The sequence below is a fragment of the Protopterus annectens genome, chromosome 3.part0, assembly GCF_019279795.1.
Source record: "Protopterus annectens isolate FY-2018-M chromosome 3.part0, PAN1.0, whole genome shotgun sequence".
Classification (NCBI taxonomy): Eukaryota; Metazoa; Chordata; order Ceratodontiformes; family Protopteridae; genus Protopterus; species Protopterus annectens.
The window spans coordinates 1,931,452,391-1,931,474,884 of record NC_056731.1 but is presented as its reverse complement, the minus strand read 5'-3'; the positions used below and the strand labels follow the sequence as shown (position 1 = coordinate 1,931,474,884).

The window sequence follows — 22,494 nt, the reverse complement described above, 5'->3', positions numbered from 1 at the left end:
AACCTGCACCTCCCGACACAAACCAGGCAACACATAAAACACAAAATCAGTGTGCCGTACAATCACAGCCCTTAAGGCAAAATAACAACACACTAGTAATAAATGACTCTATAGTCAGGTACACTGACATCCCACTCACTAGGCTGAACAAGCAGAAGGTTACTGTTAGCTGCCTGTTGGGAGCCAGAATCCGCCACATAACACAAGCACTCAGGTCACTCCAGAACAAGTACAAATATGACTCTGTCATTTTTCACGTTGGTGTGAATGACCTGAGTCGTACCTCCCTGGACTACATGAAGAGAGACATGAAGAGCTCTCTGATCATGTAGCCCAGGCTAGTATGACCCTGACCCTGAGTAGCATCCTGCCCTCACCAAGAATGATATCTCAGTATAAAGAAAAAATCATCAATTTCAACAATTGGCTAAGCTTCTGGTGTCATTCAAAGGGGATCCAGTGTCTGTCAGCGTGGGACGACATGCTCGACAAGCCACGTTGCTTTGCAAGAGACGGCTTGCACCTGTCACCCCTAGGCTTTCGAATACTGGCCAAAGCTCTTGCTGCTCCCATAGTGCCTTTTTTAGGCAAGACTCAAAACCCACCTCCGTAAACAGCACAATTAACAAAAAAACTGAGGGTTATGCTACTCAACGCCAGGAGTTTAAATCTCAAAATGCACGCACTCAAAGCACTCCTCAGTATGGAGAACGTTGACATCTGTGCAGTAACTGAAACCTGGTTCAAGGCTCCAGGGAGCACCCCAGCACTACCGGACTACAACTCATACCACATGTTTTGGCCACAGAACACAGACCAAAACACAATAGGAGGGGGTGTATCCATATTCATCAAGGATACCTACACCTCCAGATTAGTGGTGCAGCATGACACCTCTGAGATCATCCATGTCCAACTAACATCAGGCAAATCTACAATGCAAATTGTGGCCTGCTACAGAACGCCCTCCATGACCCAGGACCACCACTCCACCTTTCTGGAGACCATGGAAAATATGAAGGTCCTACTGAGCACCCTGATATTGGGCAATTTCAATTACCCTACCATTCACTGGGAAAACTACTAGAGTACAAACTCCCAGGCCCAGCGCTTCCTGGAATACATCAACTCAAACGCCCTGGATCAGCTAGTAAACTCCTCTACCAGAGGTGAAAACATATTGGACCTGGTCATCACCAACATGGGCGACAGGTGTTCCACACCGGAGGTCAACCCGTCACTGGTTAGATCAGACCATAAACTAATCACTCTGGAAGTCCACACCCCACTACCAACCCAACTAAGGAAACCACAGTAAAAAAGTTTTCTAAAGCAAACTTCACCTTACTTAAGACAGAGGTGGTAAGTTTCACAGCCCCCACGCTAAAGGATAACACTGCCCAAGATGCAGAAACCTTTACAAATGCACTCTATGAGCACCTAACAAGGATGCATGGATCTTGCCATCCCTAGCAAAGCCAAGACTCTTTCCTCTAAGAGAAGGAAACCAATTTGGTGGACCCCTCCCATAAACAGGCTATACAATAGGAGGTGAAAACTAGTTCAGAAAAAAAGCAAATCCCATGAAGGAAAGACATCCCTGATCAGTATCAGTAATAAACTAAGGTCCCTCATGAAATCATCCAAGTCTAACTTCGAAAGAAAAATAGCCAAGGATTCAAAAGATAACCACAAAGCCGCCTTTAGCTATGTTAAGAATCTAAGTGGCAACACGCAGATATGCACTGAACCAGTGCAAAATAGCACAAAATATTCTGAACCTACTGATATTGCCAACATCCTGGCAGATAGATTCAGTGCAAACTTCACCCCCCTCTCACTCCCAAAAGGGCCCACAACAATACCGGAAAAGTGCAGTATCCCAAAAATCACAGACACACAGGTGAAAACAGCCCTTTCAAAAGCCAAAAACAGCATCAATGGGACCAGATGGTGTCCCAGGCTGTGTCTTGCATGAACTACAGAACGAACTAACCCCCCACCTAAACACGCTGTTCAACCTCAGCCTCTCCACAGGCTATGTGCCCATAGAATGGTGCACATCAATGGTTATTCCTCTCCACAAAGGAGGGGCCACAACTGATGCTGGTAACTATCGCCCCATAAGCCTGACTAGCTTGGTCTGCAAAGCTATGGAGCGCATCATCATGGAACTCATTAACAAATACACTGGGAACCTCCAAACACTTGACCCGACCCAGTTCAGCTTTGTTAAGGGCAGATCATGCCTACTAAACCTGGTTGACTTCTTCGAGACCGTCACCAAGGCCACAGACTAGGGAAAGGTGGTTCACACAGCCTACCTTGACCTCGCCAAGGCTTCTGACACCATTCCCCACTCGGGTATTACACCAGCCTTAACATAAACCCCTATGTCACGAGATGGGTTGCCAACTGGCTTACAGACAGAACTCGCACGGTAAGAATAGCGAGCTCCAGGTCCAACTCTTAACCAGTCACAAGTGGTGTCCCACAAGGCTCAGTCCTGGGACACCTACTGTTCGGCATATACTTCTCAGAAGTACAGGCAAACACAGGAGGATGATGGCTAACCAAGTTCGCCGATGACTGCAAACTGGGAGCCATAACTGACTCTCCGGCTGACACGGGCATCCTCCAAAAGGGCCTTACTGAGACAGACACCTGGTGTCAAAGTCACGGCCTCAAGCTAAATGTCAAAAAATGCATAGTCATCCGGTTTGGGGAAAACAAAAACACCCACAAATTACCACATAGGTGGCAGCCCCCTAAATACAGAAGGGGTAATAAGAGATCTGGGGACCCAAGTAGATAATAATCTCTCCTTTGACAAATCATATTGGCAACGTAGTTAGGAAATCCTTCTATGTGGCCCATCTAATTACTAAAGGGTTCGCATCTAGAAATAAAGAGGTTATAGTGCCCCCTCTACTCGTCACTCATTAGACCCATCATAGAGTACAATGCCCCATTTGGGATGCACCTCACAAGACACTTCCAGCAGCTGGAAAGACCAGAAAAGTACCTCACCAAGAGGATTACTGGCCTCAAACATATGTCCTATGCAGCCCGACTGAAAAAACTCCAGCTGTACTCAGTGGCATATCGCTTACTCAGAGGTGATTTCTGCCTGACTTACAAAGCCATGTCCAACTCAGAATTGATGGACATGCTCCACCTAAAGAAATCCAAGTCACTGCGAGCCACGCGCTCTAGTGAGCTAAACCTCCCCACAACAATAAATAGAACATGCTGGAGGGATAGATTCCTGTCAGAGACTCCCCATGCTTTGGAACAAAATTCCAAGCTACATTAGGCAGAGCCCCTCACTAAGACTCTTCAAGAGAAACCTTGACGAGTGGATGGGTAACAGAAAATACACCCCCGGGATCACTTCATTGGCTCTGCTTGACAGAGGATCAGTTAATTAATCAATGGGGCGGCAAAACCCAACACACACTGGCTAGGCTTATAAATGCCCTTGGGCAGATAGCCTAGTACCTACCTATGAACCTATAAGAAACTAGATTCCAAGCTCTCTCGCTCACCAGTCAGTTCATCTGACACTAAGAAGGCTATCAGCATGCACACCTCACATCCTGCACCTACCAAACCAACACATAAACCTACATATGCGGAGGTCCTTACAAGAAACTTTTCTAAACATCAGAGACCTCACAAACATAAGCACACTTCACACAATACATCCTCTACAGAACACAGAACACACAATATATCACACACCAGTGTCTCACCAGTCAAGCACCTAAAGCATAACACAAAAACAAACATCTTAGTCATAGGCGATTCAATTATGAAACACACAGATGTCCCTCTCACCAGGCTGGATAAGGAAAATGTCAATGTCAGCTGTCTGTCAGGTGCCAGGATCCACCACATCACACAAGCACTTAAGTCTCTCAACAACAAGCACTGTTATGACTCCGTCACAGTCCAAGTTGGTGTGAATGACTTGAGATGTACCTCACTGGACTATATGAAGAGAAACATGACCGAGTTCTCCGATTACATATCAGAGGCAGGTATGTCCCTAGGCTTAGGCAGCATTTTATCTTCGCCTAGGATGATACCTCATTACAAACAAAAAATGACTGACTTCAACAATTGTCTTAGTTTCTGGTGTCATTCAAAGGGGATCCAGTATCTGTCAGCCTGGAATGACATGGTTGACGGACTTCGATGCTATGCCAGAGATGGTCTTCATCTGTCACCCCTGGGATTTTGGTTACTAGCTAAGGCTCTTGCCATCCCCATAGTGCCTTTTTTAGGCAATGTCATAAGAACAATACCCCCAACATAAAAATAGCCTCTAAAAACAACCTCAAGGTTAATCTGCTAAATGCTAGGGGTCTAAACCAAAAAATATACTAACTGAAAGCAGTCCTCACCCTGGAAGACGCTGACATTTGTCCCGTCACCAAGACCCGATTTAAGCCTGCGGACAGCACCCCAGCTGTACCAGGTTACATTTCCTTCCACACATTCAAACCACAAACTGAAGGGGTGAGAACTAAATGAGGTGGCGTATCAATATTCATTAAAGATAAATACACCTCGAGATTTGTTAAACAGCACAATTCCCTTGAATTACTTCAGGTGCAATTGACTGCAGGTAAGACCCTCTTTAGGTCACTGCCATCTATAGTACTCCCTCCATTAATCAGGACATCCACTCAGCCTACTTGAATCTACTTGAGTCAATCAAGATACAATCAAACACCCTGGTTTTGGGTGACTTTAATTACACGTCCATCGACTGGGTAAATTATATGTGCTCTAACTCACTTGCCCAAAGGATCCTGGACTTAACTCCAATGCCCTAGACCAGATGGTTGACACACCCACAAGAGGCTCAAACATCCTGGACCTGGTGCTCACCAACATGGGGGACCGCTGCACCACCCCCAGTGTGTGTCCATCCCTAGTGAGATCTGACCATAAATCAGTCTCACTAGAACTAACTATGATGCAAGATTCCCCCCTTAGCAACAACTAGACTTAAAAACTTCTCCAAGGGCAATTGCAACCTCTTACACGGCGGCATAAATAGTTTCACAGCCCCTCCCCCACTAAGTTATACACCATTGCTTTATGCAAGCGCCTGCACAGTTGTATTAACTCTGCCATACCGGATAGAACCAAAGCAAGATCTTTACTAGCACCTGACATCTGGGGCAAGAAAGACTAAAGAAAATGGCGTTGGCTGCATCTTTTATACCCCTGACGCACTGACGTCAGGGAGGAGGTGACAGCAACTGATGCCGGACCTAGACTTTGGAATTCAGGCTGACTGCGGGTAGCCTGCCAGCAGGATAACCCAATTGTAATGACCGCAACAGTGAAACACGATGAACATCTATAAACTCATTAGACTGACCAGTCTTATGTGCAAGGCCATGGAATGAATCATTCTTGGACCTTATTAACAAGGACATAGGAAATCTCCAAATGCTCAACCCCACCCAGTTTCACTTTGTCAAGGGGAGATCATCAACATCATCATCATCAGCTCCCTTTTTTTCCATTTTTCTACATGGGGTGGGGTATCATGTTAACTGTCACCAACTCTCTTGATTCAATGCCACATTCCTGCCTTCTTCAACATTCATGCCTGACTGTCGCAGATCTTCTTTCACACAATCCATCCACCTCTTTGCTGGACGTCCTCACTTCCTCTTACCTTCTTCCTGTCTGTCCCAAATCTTCCTCACCAGATTGTCTTCTGCTTTTCTACACATATGCCCAAACCACCGTAATCTGTTCTCTTCGATCTTTCCTGCAATTGGAGCTACTCTGGCTTCTGCTCTTTTGTCCTCATTTCTTTGTCTGTCTCACAGTGTGCATCCTACCACCTTTCTCAGGCACTTCATTTCCATCACATCTAGCTTCTTCAACTATTCTGCCTCTACTGTCCAGGTTTCTGTACCATACAGTAGTACTGGTCGCAACACTGTCTTGTACACCTTACTTTTCGGCTTCTTTGGCATTCTTTTGTCATAGACTACTCTTTGCCAGTTGGCTGCAGCCCCTCTGATTCTAGCTCTGACTTCTTCATTCAGACTACCCTTCTCCTCAACCACCCCTCCCAGATACTTGAAGCTGTTTATCTGTTCCACTATCTTCCCTTCTAGCTCTGTTCTCAGCTTCTTCTGATTTCCCCAATTTGTTGCCATTACCACCGTCTTATCTGTGCTTAGTTTCATCCTGTGTGCCTTCATATTTGCATTCCATTCTCCTACCCTTTGCTGAAGTTCTAGCTCAGAGTCTGCCTGTACTGCCACATTGCCTGCATACAGCAGCTTTGTTAATCCATCCCCTCCAACCGGTTTGATAATGTAGTCCATCACCAGTATAAACAGCGGTGGGCTCAGAGATGAACCCTGATGTACACCCACTCCCACTGGGAAGCCCTCTGTGAGGCCGAACACTGTTCGTACTCGAGTCATTGGGTCCTTGTACATAGTCTGCACCAATTCTACCTATGTTTCTGGGACTTCAAATCACTGCAGTACTGCCCAGATCAGCTTTCTTGGGACCTTGTCATATGCTTTCTCCAAGTCTAGGAAAGCCCAATTGGACTCTCATCTCTAGCTTCTTCTCAAGTATCTGTCTCAATGCAAACATCGGGTCAATTGTGCTGCATCCTGATCCGAATCCAAACTGCTCATCTCCCACCTTACATTCTACTACTCTGTGTATCCTTTTATCAATCACCCTCTCCAGAACTTTCATGCAATGTGATAATAGTTTGATGCCTCTGTACTGCCCACAGTTGTGGATGTCCCCTTTGTTTTTGTACACTGGCACAAGTATGGTTATTCTCCAGTCATCTGGGATACACCTTTCTCTCCACACTGCTATTAGTACCCTCAGGAGCCATTTCTCCCCTATCTCACCCAACATCTTTATCATATCTGCAGTGACCTCATCTGAGCCAGCTGCTTTCCCTGACTTCATCTTCCTTAGTGCTGTTCTTACTTCTTCTAGGGTGGGCTCCTCTTCTTCTCTCATTGTAGGCCATTTCTGGGGCAGTACAGCTTCTGTGGGGTTTTCTTTGTGCCTGTTAAATTTGGTGGACTTCTTTAAGACAGTCACCAAAGCCCTAGACGAGGGTGAATCTGTGCATATGGCCTACCTAGACTTAGCCAAGGCCTTTGACACAATCCCCCAGTCAAGCATCATTGATAAACTGACTCAGCTGGGTATCAGCCCATATATTGCCAGGTGGGTTACAAACTGGCTATACTCCTTATGCTGTAAAAGTTGTAGCATTATCTTTGCGAATCATTTACTTATAAAAAAAAAAATATATATATATATATATATATACATATATATATATATATATATATATATATATATATATATATATATATATATATATATATATATATATATATATATATACACACACACACACACACACACACACACACACACACACACACACACACACACACACACACACACACACACACACACACACACACACACTATACACACATCGACCAAAAACAGGTGCTCGGTATGACATGTGCTCAGACTTATTTACAGATCACGCTCCCCAACATCCAGCACCATTCAGGCAATATACACCCAAATGAGTGAATTGCTTCTTTTTAAAAAAAGAAGAAATAAAACAAACTCCAAAACAGGAACTTGGCTAAGTGCTGCCATTATTTTATTGTCCGGCTCACATAAACCAAAAGCACAATATGCAAACCTAGGTTTTGCCCCCTGGCGTCATCAGTGCGTATTGCAGATGGGGAAAAGAGACCAATTTATACTGCTTTCAATCAAAATGACACACCACAACTTCAATTTTGGTATTTAGAAGGCACCAAAATAGGCATACCAATCATTGCATAAAAAAACTGTTAATGCCTTAATGCATAATATATTATTAATTAAATGAAACACTTACTACCACACATTATTATGCCCTGGGTATTGTTACCAATGGTCATTTAGACCTGGTTTAAATAATGCTCCTAAATACACTATCCATTTCTTTTTCTGTTAGAATTCTATGTTTACTATTCAACGTTAAGTTATCCCCTACTACCTGATCAATACCCAAAAAAATGAAATGTGCTCCTGTATGTATTTGAATGTGTTTGTACAAGGCGCTACGTGCTCATTTACAATTGATATCGCTGATGTGCAATGCTATTCTCTGTCGAAGAGATAAAGAGGTCTGTCCCACATAGAAAGCCCCACATTGGCACACCGCCATATAAATCACCCATTCACTACTACAAGTGATCAAGTGTCTAATGTCATATACCTTAGATGTATTTATGGATGTGAATGATTTGGTTTTAGAGACAACCTTGCAGTGGACACAATGTCCACAATATGTACTGCCCAATATTTTGCTGGCTTGGTTGTCCCTACCTTTTATGTAACCCTTCTTAAAATTAACTAGCTTTTCACCTATGGTCTTCCCTCTTCTATATCCAAAGGAACAGAGTATCTAATAATGTGTCCAAAAACCTATCAGTCTTCAATGTGTGCCAATGTCGTTGTATTATGTCTTTTATTTTGAAGCTGTTGCTTCCAAATTTGGTCATAAACCTGATGACTTGCTTCCCTTCAATGTGTGGCCTTTCGACCCCCATTAATACGTGTTCTCTAGTATCAGAATCCACTATACTTTGAGCTTGATCAACTTGCCTAGCTTTGCAGCCCCTTGCCAAAAATCTATGTCTCAACTGTTTGGCCTGTGTCTGAAAGTCATCAGGTTGACTACATATACGTTTAAGTCTTTTGAATTAAGCTAGGGGATATTGTTAACAAGAATAAAACATCCACGACAACTGCTTCCAGCGACCAGCAACCACACCAAGCCTAGGAAAGTATGTCTTTATTACACACTGACTAAGCGCTTTCACCAAATAATTGGCTTCTTCAGAGTCCACTCTGTCTCGACTCTGAAGAAGCCAATTATTTGGTGAAAGCGCTTAGTCAGTGTGTAATAAAGACATACTTTCCTAGGCTTGGTGTGGTTGCTGGTCGCTGGAAGCAGTTGTCGTGGATGTTTTATTCTCATTATTTTACCCTAACTTGGGAGTAGTTTTGTTTTGATATTGTTAACAATGTGCTGTGGATGGCAACTATCAGCCCTCAGTAGTGAGTTCTTAGTGAAAGGCTTCCTATATAAACTTGTACGTGCCATGCTATCATTGGCCTTAGTTACCACGACATCCAAAAACTCAATACTTTTGTCTTCCAATTTTCTACTGAAAAAAATTCCATATTGATTATGATTCAAACTGTTAACGAACTGTAGCCACCTATCCATAGTACCCTGCCATATTACCAAACAGTCGTCCAGGTACCTTCTCCACATCAATAACTTTGTTGTAAATTCCTTTTGTTGATAAATCATTTGTACCTCCATATAGCCCATAAACAGGTCTGCATAAGTGGGAGCAAAAGTTGCTCCCATCGCTGTACCCTTAATCTGCAGAAACCATTCAGAACCATATCTGAAAAAAAAATATGTTCTAATACCAGTCCCAAAGGTTTTAATAGAAATTCTTGTTGTTCTTTAGAACAATAATTTGAAACCTGAAACGAATATTGTATGCCAGCTATTCCACCCTGATGGGGAATACTCGTATGTAACGACTGTACATCTAATGTATTCATATATGCATGGCTAGGAATATACAAATCATCCATTAGCTGTAAAAACTGATTCATATCCTTTATCCTTGCTGTCACATAAGTCAATAATGGTTTCAGTTTTAACTCAAGATAAACTGATAATCGTTCAATCAATGAACCTCTACCTGCTAGTATGGGTCATCCTGGTACAGGGAGGATAGATTTATGGATCTTTGGAACTAAGTAAAAATATTGTGGAGAAGGATCTACTACTGTCAATTGTTGTTATAGTTCTTTGGTAATTATACCCTCCCCTCTAGCTCTTTCCAAAAACTGATCAATTTCTGTTTTAAATCCCTCTATCAGATCAATAAGGAGATGGCAATATGATGTTACATCAGTCAGATATTGTTGGATTTCTGTTTCATAGACCTCTTTGCCCCAAACCACTATGGCGCCACCTTTGTCCGCCATGGTAACAACCAGATTATTGTTATTACTCAAACTGGACAAAGCTTGTTTTTCTTCTCTGGTCATATTATCCTTAAAGTGTCTAAACACCTTACTCTGATTTAATTGTAAGTCTTGTAACACTTGTTCCTCAAATATTTTAACTGCTCCATAGTACGGGGGCTGAAACTCAGATTTCCTAAATGTAAATCTGTCCTGTCTATCTCTAGACAGAGGTCTATGAGAGTAATAATATTTTAAATTCAATTTTCGACAAAAAGCCTTAACATCCTTCACCACTTCAAAATGGGACACAAAATTATCAGGCACAAAGCTGAGGCCTTTATTTAACACTCGATATTCCAAATCCGAAAATACATAATCAGTCAAATTTACTACTAAATTGTTATCAATATCCTGGGTATCAACAGTATGTTCTACCTGTTGTTGGCCATTTTGCTGAACATTTCTTCCATTTCTTGAACCAGCATGTTTCCTGCCCCCTCTCCTAAAGGGCCCCTTACCCTTTTTGGTATTGAGGAGCTCAAAACTGTATGTTCAACCCCCTCCAGTTCTGTGTCAGTACTTGAATACCCTGAAGACATGTCAGATACACTGGAATTGTCAGTACTTCTAGTTAAAATAGACCTAGGTCTTTTTCAGTTGGGTCTCGTTTGTCCCTTATGTTTACCTTCAGTAAATCTTACTGACCTTTTAACTTTCTTCCAAGTATAAGCCAAATTATTAGCATAATCCTTGGAATCTCTCTGAAATTTATTAAGTTTCCTGTCAGATAATTCCTTCTCCATTTTTGAACCTCATTTACATAATGCATATATTTCTCATTATACGTTTGTTCTCGACTGTATTTGACTGTATCCTCATAGGCATTATTCAACTTCACAATCATCTCTGCATACTGCTCTTCATAATACTCTATTAACAATCTTATAAACATACTGGAAGCTGTAGACTGGACTCGTCTCCATTTACTCAGAAAATGTTCATTATCAGCCCCAATACCAGGCTCTAAATAGACCCTAAGGCCTCGTGGAGCTATACTGGTGGTAACGTATGCTTTTAACAATTTTGTATGCCATACATTGGCTCTAACCTTTTTAGTGATTTCAGTTAACTGAATAAACTGTGTCTCCATATTGGTTCGTTCTTGTCATCTAGTTGGTACTTCTGTCCCTGTTCCCACTTTAAAAGTAGTCAAATCATCATTATTAATAGCCAATGTTTCCAAAAAAGTTTTTAAATCTTGAGCCTCCGCCATCCTTAAATATGTTCATTATTCCTATATTAACTCCTAGAATGGAGCCCAGATTAATATACACTAATATCTAATCAAACTCCTAATAAAACATTTGAATAGATTTTTTAAACAAAAATACACAATGTCTTCATCACTTTATTTGTAGACACTGAGGCTGCACCAATGCTTCAGCCAAGAGAGGCTAGCTATAACATATATGATAATGTGTATAGCATCAAGAGAACCAACTCCCAGTGCTTACTGGACACTAACCAAATAAAACTTACGTCCTTGCTAATGGGACATCCAAGTTAAAGTACTAATGTCCAAGCTTCTGTTATACATTCGTTAAATGCTGTCAAGACTTAACATAGAAGTCAAAATAACTGAGGTAGAAAATATAGTTATCTAATATAAAATACGGATGAACAACAAAATACTATCCAAGAGGTATAAATATTAACCTCTATTGTGTTACTCAGTATACCTACTTATTTGCCAGGCCAAAAATACACAAAACTGTAGCTAGTGTGTTTTGCTAATTATTTACGTATGCATATACTATACAGTTGTCAAAAAAGACCTTTTTGTAACATGCATGCTTATGTTATATTGATCATTCTACCACATATTGTGAACAGCATATTATAATTAGTTATAGAAGTTGGTGTACAACATGACCCATGAAAAAAATATTTTTAAGTTAGTGCTATAATAAGCCTCCCAAAAATAAAAATCAAGAGTACATGCTCATTGTTTGTTCAACAAAAATCACTACCAATTCACCACTATAAATTTGATGGTATGTAACTGATAGCATTAATGTCTTTACCACCCAAGGCTGATGTTCAACTATGCCGTAGGAAACAAACAAATACGGCCCTTAAAATTAGGCCAAATTTAGTTACAGTGCACCAAAATGGTACTGCATACACGTATATATACTTGTTAATAATAATCATGCAAAGTATTTGTATCACTTACTTATTTTTTGCTGTTAATACTTGATGCAATAATATTGTCCGTTGCTTATAGTCCATATTATTGTCAGCATATCAAAAACTATTATGCCGACTAGTGTGTTACAAGGCCTCTTCACCACCGTTTTACTGATGATATAGAAGCTAATTTCCTTGATGATCTTTACCACCCACAACCGATATTCATCTACTAATGCCATGTACAAGCATATTAAAAATATTGATACTTCACATGTTAAGTTTTTAATATTACAAAACATTTATGAAACTATAAGGGGTGGAGATCTTAATAATTATGTTGAAAGTTTAGAGAGTAAATGGATTCTTCAATTTAAAGCCTAAGTACATTCAGGCTTAAATGATAATTTTACATTGAAACCAACCCTTAAACTCTTACAAGCAAAGATTAAATATTTTTTGTATATTTTACTTATGTAAGTAATGTTTTAATCTATATTTGTTTTTTAGGTATATGTTTCTTTAAGGGCTTAATGATATTTAAGTCATGTGATACTGATTCTATTCAAATATTCTCATTGCTGTTTAACACTGGGCATCGTGGTGCCAGTAATACTCTTATTTTGTTTCTTAAATAGTTTATTGTTACACCAATTGACTTGTAAATCTGAAGCAAACAGTCCCTAGCATGCAGTAGGAGATGCTCCTTGATGTGGTGAGGAGCCATTCATCTAGACATGAAATATTTGGGAGTCCTTTTAGTCTCAAGTGAGCTGCCACCACTACCATACATTTGGAAAACACCCTGGGGGATGTGGTTGAGTCCAAAGGGCAGGGCTCTGAATTGGTAAGGACCGTCTCAAAGCTGAAAGCGCAAGCGCCTTCAGGAGCATCTGTCTATTTTTATATGATAGTACACATCCTGAAGATTTAATCGAGCATATACAATCACTCTTGTGAAGAAATGGTAGTGTGGACTGTACCATGACCATTTGGAACTTTGATTTCTTCATGTACTGGTTCAAACTGCTTAGATCCAAAATGGGTCCGACGTCTCCTGTTTTCTTGGGCACTAAAAAGAAGCGTGAATACGTTCCGAATCCTATCTGGTCTGGTGGGCCCTTTCGGATGACTCTTTTTTCTAGCAGCTTTTGGATTTCTTGTGCTGCTGCCTTCCTTTGCCTGACTGGAATGTCAGGAAGTTTCTTTCTTTTGCAGTGAGAGACCAGAAAAATGGTATGCAATAGCCTCTGGATATTATTCTTAGCAACCATGAATCTTATGTTATATTTGCCCAGACAAGTGGGTGCATGGGCAATCATCTCCTGACTGCCTCCAGAGATGGACAGTGGGCAGCACTTCAGAAGCGCTGGAAGGGTGTGTCTGGAAAAGAATCTCTGAAACCTGATTTTGGGGGCCTCCTCTGCCCCTACAGTGACGTCTTCCATTATAACCTTCCTCTTCTACGTCTGGAGGAATTATCACCTCATGGGTATTGGAAAGGTCCCGGAGATTTCCAGAACTACATCTTCTTAATGTCTCTCAGATTCCTGGAAAAGGTTCATTGTTGAGTAGAAAACTTGATTCCCACGGCAGACGGACACTTTCCATTTTGTTCATTGTAAGTGTCTCTTTTACTGATGGCCCAAACAAGAAGTGCCATCAAATGAGGAGTTAAGGACATCTTAAAAGGCTCCGCAAAGTTACATAACTGCATCCAGACATCTTTTTAAGGCAATGCCTGAACCAGCTACTTGTGAGGTTCCTTCAGCTGTGTGAGAGATCAATCTCATGGAAGAGTTTGAGATGGATAAAAAAAAAAAAAAAAAAGTGGCCAGTTGCGAGGATGATCTTTTGAAATCCTCTGCAGACATGGACTCAAGCAGTATTTGACAGCTCTTTGGTCAAATCTCTCTGAAGTCTAGTAAAATGTGCCAGGTTGTTTAATGACCTCAGGGCAAAGGTTGCCAATGCAAAGACTCACTTTCCAAATGTGTTCAATGCTCTAGACTATCTCTTTGGCAGATGGACAGAAGAGCACTGTTCAGCTAGCTCTTTCTTGGCAGCTGCCGCCACCACCATAGCATCAACCGGGACTCCTTTGCTCTAGTGGAGTCTGTTTGTTGGCAGGACTAAAAATGTATCGTCTCTTCAGGATCTGTTCAATGGTATCCAGTTCCTTCTAAGCCCAGCAGGAAACCAAATCAATAAGTTGTTAATCTACCTTTTGGGGGGGGGGGGGGGCTGAAGATGTAGATGGGCCAGAACCAAAAGCCTCCAAAAATACCAATTCTTCTGGAGGGGTTTTGGGAAGACCAACCACCTTTTTGTTTCAAAATTTCTAAAATTTATCCAAAGATGATGTCATCTGGGGGACCCTTCCCCTTCATCAAAATCGGTATCCTCCTTGAGTGACTCCATCGGGGAGTCAATGTGTCACCTTTTGCACATTCTCTTCCAATGCATCTCCTCTGTGGGATGTTCAGATGAGGTGTTGGAAGAGAGGGGAATTTCCTCTACTGGAACTGGCTGGACACTTATTGGAATTGACTGTCCCTGTGGAGTAGGGTCTGATTGACTCAGAGCTTGGAAGTGATGAGAGAAAAGCGATATGATCCGAAAAATGAGAAGGTGGTTCTCTGGAGAGAGAGAGAAAAAAAAAAACACTTCTCCACCATGAAAGCAGATGGACCTAGAGAAGCTTTGACCCACCCTCTTGGAGCAAAACTCCAGACAAAGGTAGGTCTCGACCATTCTTGGATCCGCTCCAAGAGGGTGGAACCAAATCCAAACTGTCCAGGGCCGAGGCACTGAGAGGAAGGGATGGATCCGACAAAATTGGAGATGAACCTATCACCGCGGGTCAGAAGCTGACACATCGGCTCCATGACCCATTCTGATCCAAGGGTATCTGAGCAGAACTAGTCAAAGATATAGTCGGAGTCAAAGAAGCAGCTTTCGTTGGCTCAGACACCTGACCTCTTGGGGGACTTCGGATCCTGGGACTCCAAAACCAAAGTACAGATTGCAGAAGGAGACAGACTAATTCTAGATGTCATAGGGAGACAGGAGACGGAGCTGGTAAGACCCCCATTTGGATCCAAGCTCTGAGAAATTTTTGCATCATCCTATCCACATTCTCTTCTCAAAAACTCCTGGAGAACCTTGAAGAAGTTGTGGATGGAGGCCTGGAGTGTTTCTTGGGAGTCTGAAACAACCGAGCAGGCAGGGTTGGCGATATGGGTTTAATAAGAAATTCTGGTGTACGACTCCTGTGAGACATACCAGGCTTCGGATCAGAGGACTTAGGATCTGAAGGTGTTGTAGAAAGTGATGCTGAAATAACCATGGAAGCTGAAGCTATCAGATCCGAAGAATTTGTATCCGAGGGTCAGATTCGGAATTTTTGTAGTCTTGGTCAGAGGCTCCAACGAAGCTCTTAGGGACGTAGGAGGAAAGCATTTCTTATGCTCCAACAGAGCCAATTTACTAGACTTTGAGGGGGGTTGAGCCCCGGAAGTAACAGTAGCAAGTAGCAAACATTTTAAAATAAGTTTGTTACGTCTTTTTGCCAAGGCCCTTGGATTAAAAGTAGAACAAACTTTATATGCAGTGCACAAGTGCTGAGCACCAAGGCAATGCATGTGGGCATCCGAATTAGGCATTTTGTGCCCACAAGAAGTGCATTTTTTAAACCCGGTTGGCTTATCCAACATGGTTAAATACAAGCAAGGAATTAAGACAGAGGTTTTCTTTTTTTTTTTTCCAGAAGGAGAGAAAAAGAACAGTAAAAAGTTTACTACCAACAATGGTAGAATAAAGAAAATACCCTATAAGCTATAAAGGGTAAATAACAGATAAAATAAAATACTAACAATGATAACGCAGAAATACTACATAAAATGGTAAGGAAAACAAGGGAAACCGAGAAAGCTCTTAACAACCTTTGAAAAACTACAAGAGGATGGCTAAAGGAGAAATATCACAAAACTTCTTCAAAAACTCATGAATAACCACTATGACAACTTGAGAGATGAACTTGAGCCTGTTCACAATGGTGGCAAATGAGATCTAAGGTAATGGGGGTGAAATATTGCATTATGAGTAGAGGGAGGAGCTGGAGAGCTTGATCTGAAGTTTGGAACATGCAGCTGCGTTAGATCCGAGGATCACATCTGAACCTATACATTGAGGAAGAATGAAGAGGACAATACCAGATCTACTATTTCATGCTGGCACCTGATAACTTCTTTGACAAAGCCAAAAAGGTCAGCTGTTTTATATCCCTGTTTTTCTGGGGAAAACAAATGCACAGAAATTCTTGTAATTAATTAAAACAACTGTCTAGACATCAACGTTGCCTGCTATAACTACATCAAGGCTGCAAGGATCTACAGCTTACTAAATATTTATCTAAGACAGTATCACACACATAACTGGGTAATTTGAAGCATCACACATTCACCTAATTACATGTTTATTTGAGATGTGAGAGACAATTACAGCTCCAAGCAAAAATACAAGGATAAAAGGAGAACAAGCAAACTATTTTCAAAGGGCACCCCAGCCAGGGACTGAACCACACAACTAAGTGCTATGGTGTAGCAATGCTAATAGCTATACCACACTACCACCTTCTCAAAACTAAACTAAAAATCTGATTCTTACCTGTCGTAGTTGTTCTAATTTCTTCAATTCCTCATTGTAGTTGTCAGGATTTTCTCCATACTGCTTTAAAATGAACTAAAGAGAAACAAACATACTGTGTAAGTTATGATGTAACCACTCAAACAGAACATTTATGTGGACACTAATAAGCAGGGTGATACCAGTACTTAAGAAAGGCAAAAGTAACAAGAAGCTGTACTGACGGACTTGCATCCCTGTATGTTTATTTTGTTACTGCTTTTCTTAAACTCTGGCCTGTATGACATATACCACAGATGACCAAAAGCAGCTCTCAGAATACCAGTCTGTAATTTAGGCACAGCACTATAATTTTTGCTTCTAAACGTTTAAGGGCACATACATCATTAAAAAACTGATCCAAGCCTACAGATGACTTTTCACTCATTCTATGGAGGCTAGTACTTGAAAACACTACACTTAAAATAAATGTTCCTCTTTCAAATGGGGTTTAGTTTCTCCTTACTTCAAAAGCCTCCACATTAAGGCACTAATGCATAACATATAACATGCATTGCATTGCTTACTGGGTACCATTCCCCTACCTGCATGTGTACCACATGTTCCAGTTACACAAGTTAAACAATAAAAGCATTCTTAAAATGGTGGCATCTACATAACTAAAAACACCACCAAACCATATCTGTCAACTTCCAAATAACAAAGACAGACTGGACTTGTTATGCCATTAACCAGTAAAAACTTGGTTTGTGATCCTCCTGAAAACAAATTCAGAACAAACTTCTAGCCATCAGAAATTGTTCTAAGCAAGGTACTTCCAAAATATCATAAATATATCATAAATTTCCTTTACACTTAGCCCACCAGAACCACTTTACTAAAATACTAATCCTATGGTTAAACAGTTAAATGAAGAAAGGCCAAACACCACGAACAGTAAAAAAAAAAAAAAATTGTCTTCACTCTTCATCTGTACCATTACATTACAGCAAACAGTGCAGCCATACTGCCCCTGCAATTCAAAAGCATATTTAGCAACAAATATTCCATCCCTTTGTCTTGAAATAAGCTTCAGCAAACAGGGTCCAGAAACATCAAAGAATGAAACTCAAATACTTATCTAAAGTCCCCTACTATTACCGTTCCTAGAGATTTCTGGCATGGTAATTACAGACTCAAAAACGGACAATTTTGGCATTATTCTCCAAGACACTGCAGTGATCCGGTTCTGCCTGATGGACCTCCTAGTCAAATTTGCCACTTCAGCGTGCTTTAAAAATGCCACAGATCAAATCATGATGATATTCTATCATGCAAAACTACTTGCATATCATATATTAACAGAATTATTTAACATTGTTTACTACTGCTTATGAATTACACTGTACTTGAATTACACAGCAAAGCAAAAAATGCCCATGCCAGTTTTATTAGTTTTCTTCTTCTTCTTTCGGCTAAGTTGCAGCTGACAACATGCTATGCTATAAGCACACCAAGACATTTTAAGTTACAGCCAGCTACCTTAAGACAGTGCTACTATTATTCAAGTCACCTATCTGTACTCAGGCATTTTTACAAAGATGTTACTAATATTTAATTAAATGCATTTGTTTTACTGTATTCCAGTAGCACAGACAGCAACATTTACCACTGCAAGGGGTTAATGCAGAAAATGAAAAAAGGCAAGACTCTTAACTCTTAAACTGCCTCAAGACCAAATCTACCCAGTCCCTGTAATCCAGCTACATTCAGGCATTTCATCAAAACCAAAATATTACATTTTATCAGCATTTTTGAAAAACACATATGGTCCAACCACACTGAATCTCTGAGCACTGACATCTCAGTACAGACACTGCAGCCCTAACCAAGGAATTGCATGACATATTAAATCACAACATAGAAAAAATTGTCCTCTTCCACTCTAAGCAAATCAATAAAAACATCAAATGTCCAACCAGGTGGGAAAGCACAATCAACAAATTATAAGATCCTAGAATTATATATATCATGAGTTAATACAACCTCACTTAACAAATTAGTGAGGAGGTCAAGAACACTACAAAATGCTCCAAAGGCTGCCTATGAGCACAAGGTAGCCAACAACATTAAGGGCACCTACAAGAACTTTTTTAGCCATGTATGTAAAACCTGCAGTGTTACCCTGCCATGCTCTGAACTCCATGTATATGGTAGTACCAGCAATCCACAGCCAATATGCTAGGTCACAAATTCAGCTGTAAATTCATTCCATACTATAATATCAGTTCCTCACTGTACTAGTTTAGGCCAAACCTCTTGTAATTAATATGGACCAAGTCTTGACTGCAAAACAAAAACATCTCCATGGGGCAGACAACATGCCTAGCTCTTTTCCAGTAAAGTTCAGGCATCACATAGTCAACCCTCTTCCAAAAATCTTCAGTCTCTACACTGGATACATACCCAAAGAAGGGAGAAATGCAACAGATGTGACCTTCCATAGATGTAGTCCTATACTGACTCACATAACTACAGGCCCATCAGTCTCATAAAAACAATACTAAGCAAGTGACTATAGGGACCATAAGATGTCTTACCATATGCACCTTTAAGCAGACATACTTAAAAGTTCTCATATGCCACCCTTTACCAGCACTTGATAGTGCTCACCTCCCAAATCAAACAGGACCATACACAACACTTCTGTCAATTTGTGTCAATCCATCCAGTCATCAAGATTAGCCTTAAAGCCAGCCAAAATACAGTAAATTCTCAGTTAACTGGCACCCATGGGGATTGGTAGATGCCAGATAACTGTGCTTTCTGGTTGCTTGAGAGTTCCTATTAAAAATAGGCCCGACTAATACTGTACCCTATATTATTTGTTTGGTGTGACTTGTTCTCAGGTTGGGGAGAGAGGGAATTTATTCCTATCTTCCTTTTTAAAACTCAAACTCTAAAAACTTAAGGTATATTTCTGTGTGTGTGTGGGGGGGGGGGGGTGCAACACATGAAAATTGTACTGTATTTCTTCTCTTTTTTTATTTTTTTTTTTGCTGGTTGCTTGAGTTCTGGTCAACTTAGAGTTAACTGTAATACTTTGACCTATAATGGCAACTTACTCCATTGGCTGTGAATACATTGAGTTAGGAACCTATTCCTCCAGTGAGCCTTGTTTATTTACTGGTGTAGCTATAGGTCCCTAATGTGGGAATTTGTAGAGTTACTGACTTTGTGAAGAAACAGAAGGTCATATAGGACTGGATCTTTCATCGCTTGAAAAGTAAGACTTGGGTCACCTTGGAGCAGCCAGAGAACTACTAAGTACACGACAATGTGTGCTAATCTATCAGACAGTTGAAGGATTTATGGACTTTAATTTCTTGGTTAGAAATCTTTTGGGATCTTTCCAGTTAAGTGATATGTTTGGATATAAACCAAAGGGGGCACCAAACTCAATGAGGAGTCTGATAAGGGAAGAATACAATCATAAGATGACTTTGAATGTTGAAGAGATTTCCTGGGAAAGGAACTTGACCAGAAAGAATTTCCTGCCTACAATGGAAACACAATGATACAATGAGAAAGAGAGCTGTCCAAGTAAGTACCCAGGTATCTTATGACCAAGTCTGTAAGAAAAGGACTACCATTTAGTGGTAGAGAGAGAGACAAAAGAGTGACTTTGGAGTGATTGAGTATCATTTTTCTGCTTTTCTTGGTGCTTTTCTTGCTGTCTTAACTAATTCCGCCTAAAATGCCAGTTTATTTAGTGAATCTGTGATTTAAAAAGTTTGTTATTGCTACATATTGTAGTTATTTGCTGCCTGCACTTGAATTAAGTCATTTTTGTGTTTAAATAATCTGTTTAACTGTTGCAGGCTACACACTAAGTGTGATAGCCTTTTCTGTGCATTGAAAGTGTTGTTTTGATTGTATCTAAATTATATATATATATATATACACTTGTTACCCACCTTTCTGAACTAGTATAGTCCAGTTTTCAGGTTATTGCTGAATCCAGGGCTGAGTTACAGGTTTCTGTGTTGCCCATACCTTACTTGGATAGAAGGAAGTTTCTCTGTTCACCTGTGAAAGAGGGGAGCTTTGAGCAGCATATCTGTCCCTGAAGGAGTGGTTTCAGCCCAGAAGTTAGTAGTTTATTGGCCATTTTGGGCTAATTTCCATTTCTTTCACTTCCCTGCTCTAAAAACCACATTTATGTGGTTTTGTGCACTGGGCAGCGCCGCTTAGCTAGAGTTAAACTATTCTTGGCTCCACAAAGTGTACTCTTCGATTTTTCCATTGGAACTAGACAAACCTTCAACTTTAGCACTCAAACCATTCATTTCACAGTCTAGCACTTTCTTAAAACTCATAGAAAGCACTAATTAACCCTAGCACTAGACCCCCCTATACTGTCCAGGAAGACAAGGCTCTCTATTCGTCCCCACCAGCCAATCAGAAAAACAGCTTACTCTACCCTATTCAGGCATGTCCAAAGGGCAGTTTCCGGTGTACTCTCCAGTCCAACTGGTGAATCTGGGCATTTTGAGGCAATATTACAACTGCCTCATGTACACAGACAACCCTCTCCTCCTACCACCAAACACTAATATATGCGAGAGATGCAATTATACAGCCAAACTGGAAGCAAAGCTCTCTCAACCCAAGACTGGAACTGACAGTCAAGAGGAGAAGGGTAATACTTGCAACACACCACCAGTCTCACATAGATCTAATAAAAAACACCGGCAAATGACACACATGAATACATGAAAACATACTTGGAGGCTCTAAATAAAAATCTGCAAAAGCAACAGAGACCTCCAAAGCAGACATCCAAGCAACCTCCACACCCCATCACCAACCATGAAACACATACTTCACATAATCAGTGTGCCACGCAATCACAGCCCTTAATGCAAAATAACATACCCAACACACTAGTAGGTGACTCTATAGTCAGGCACACTGATGTCCCACTAACTAGGCTGGACAAGAAGAAGGTTACAGTTAGCTGCCTGCCGGGTGCCAGGATCCACCACATAACACAAGCACTCAGGTCACTCCAGAACAAGTACAAATACAACTCTGTCATTGTCCATGTTGGTGTGAATGACCTGAGACGTACCTCCCTGGACTACATGAAAAGAGACATGGAAGAGCTCTCTCATCATGTAGCCCAGGCTGGTATGACCCTGACCCTGAGTAGCATCCTGCCCTCACCAAGAACGATGCCACAGTATAGAGAAAAAATGATCAATTTCAACAATTGGCTAAGTTTCTGGTGTCATTCAAAGGGGATCCAGTATCTGTCCACCTGGGATGACATGCTCGACAAGCCACGTTGCTTAGCAAGAGATGGCTTGCACCTGCCACCCTTAGGCTTTCAAATACTGGCCAAGGCTCTTGCCGCCCCCATAGTGTCTTTTTTAGGCAAGGCTCAAAAGACAAACCCACCACCATAAATAGCACAAGTAACCAAAAACTGAGGGTAATGCTACTCAACGCCAGAAGTCTAAACCTCAAAATGCACGCACTCAAGGCACTCGTCAGTATGGAGAACATAGACATCTGTGCAGTAAC

The 22,494-nt window shown here is 41.0% G+C and overlaps 1 protein-coding gene across 1 annotated transcript in view; it reads right to left on the bottom strand.

Moving 5' to 3' along the window:
* Positions 1 to 22,494, bottom strand: part of PTPN23 (protein tyrosine phosphatase non-receptor type 23) — a 1,983,393-nt gene that overhangs the window by 1,809,602 nt on the left and 151,297 nt on the right. Inside the window, exon 2 of the mRNA XM_044066015.1 lies at positions 16,948 to 17,022. Coding sequence (XP_043921950.1) covers positions 16,948 to 17,022 — 75 coding nt within the window. The remainder of the gene's footprint in view (positions 1 to 16,947; positions 17,023 to 22,494) is intronic.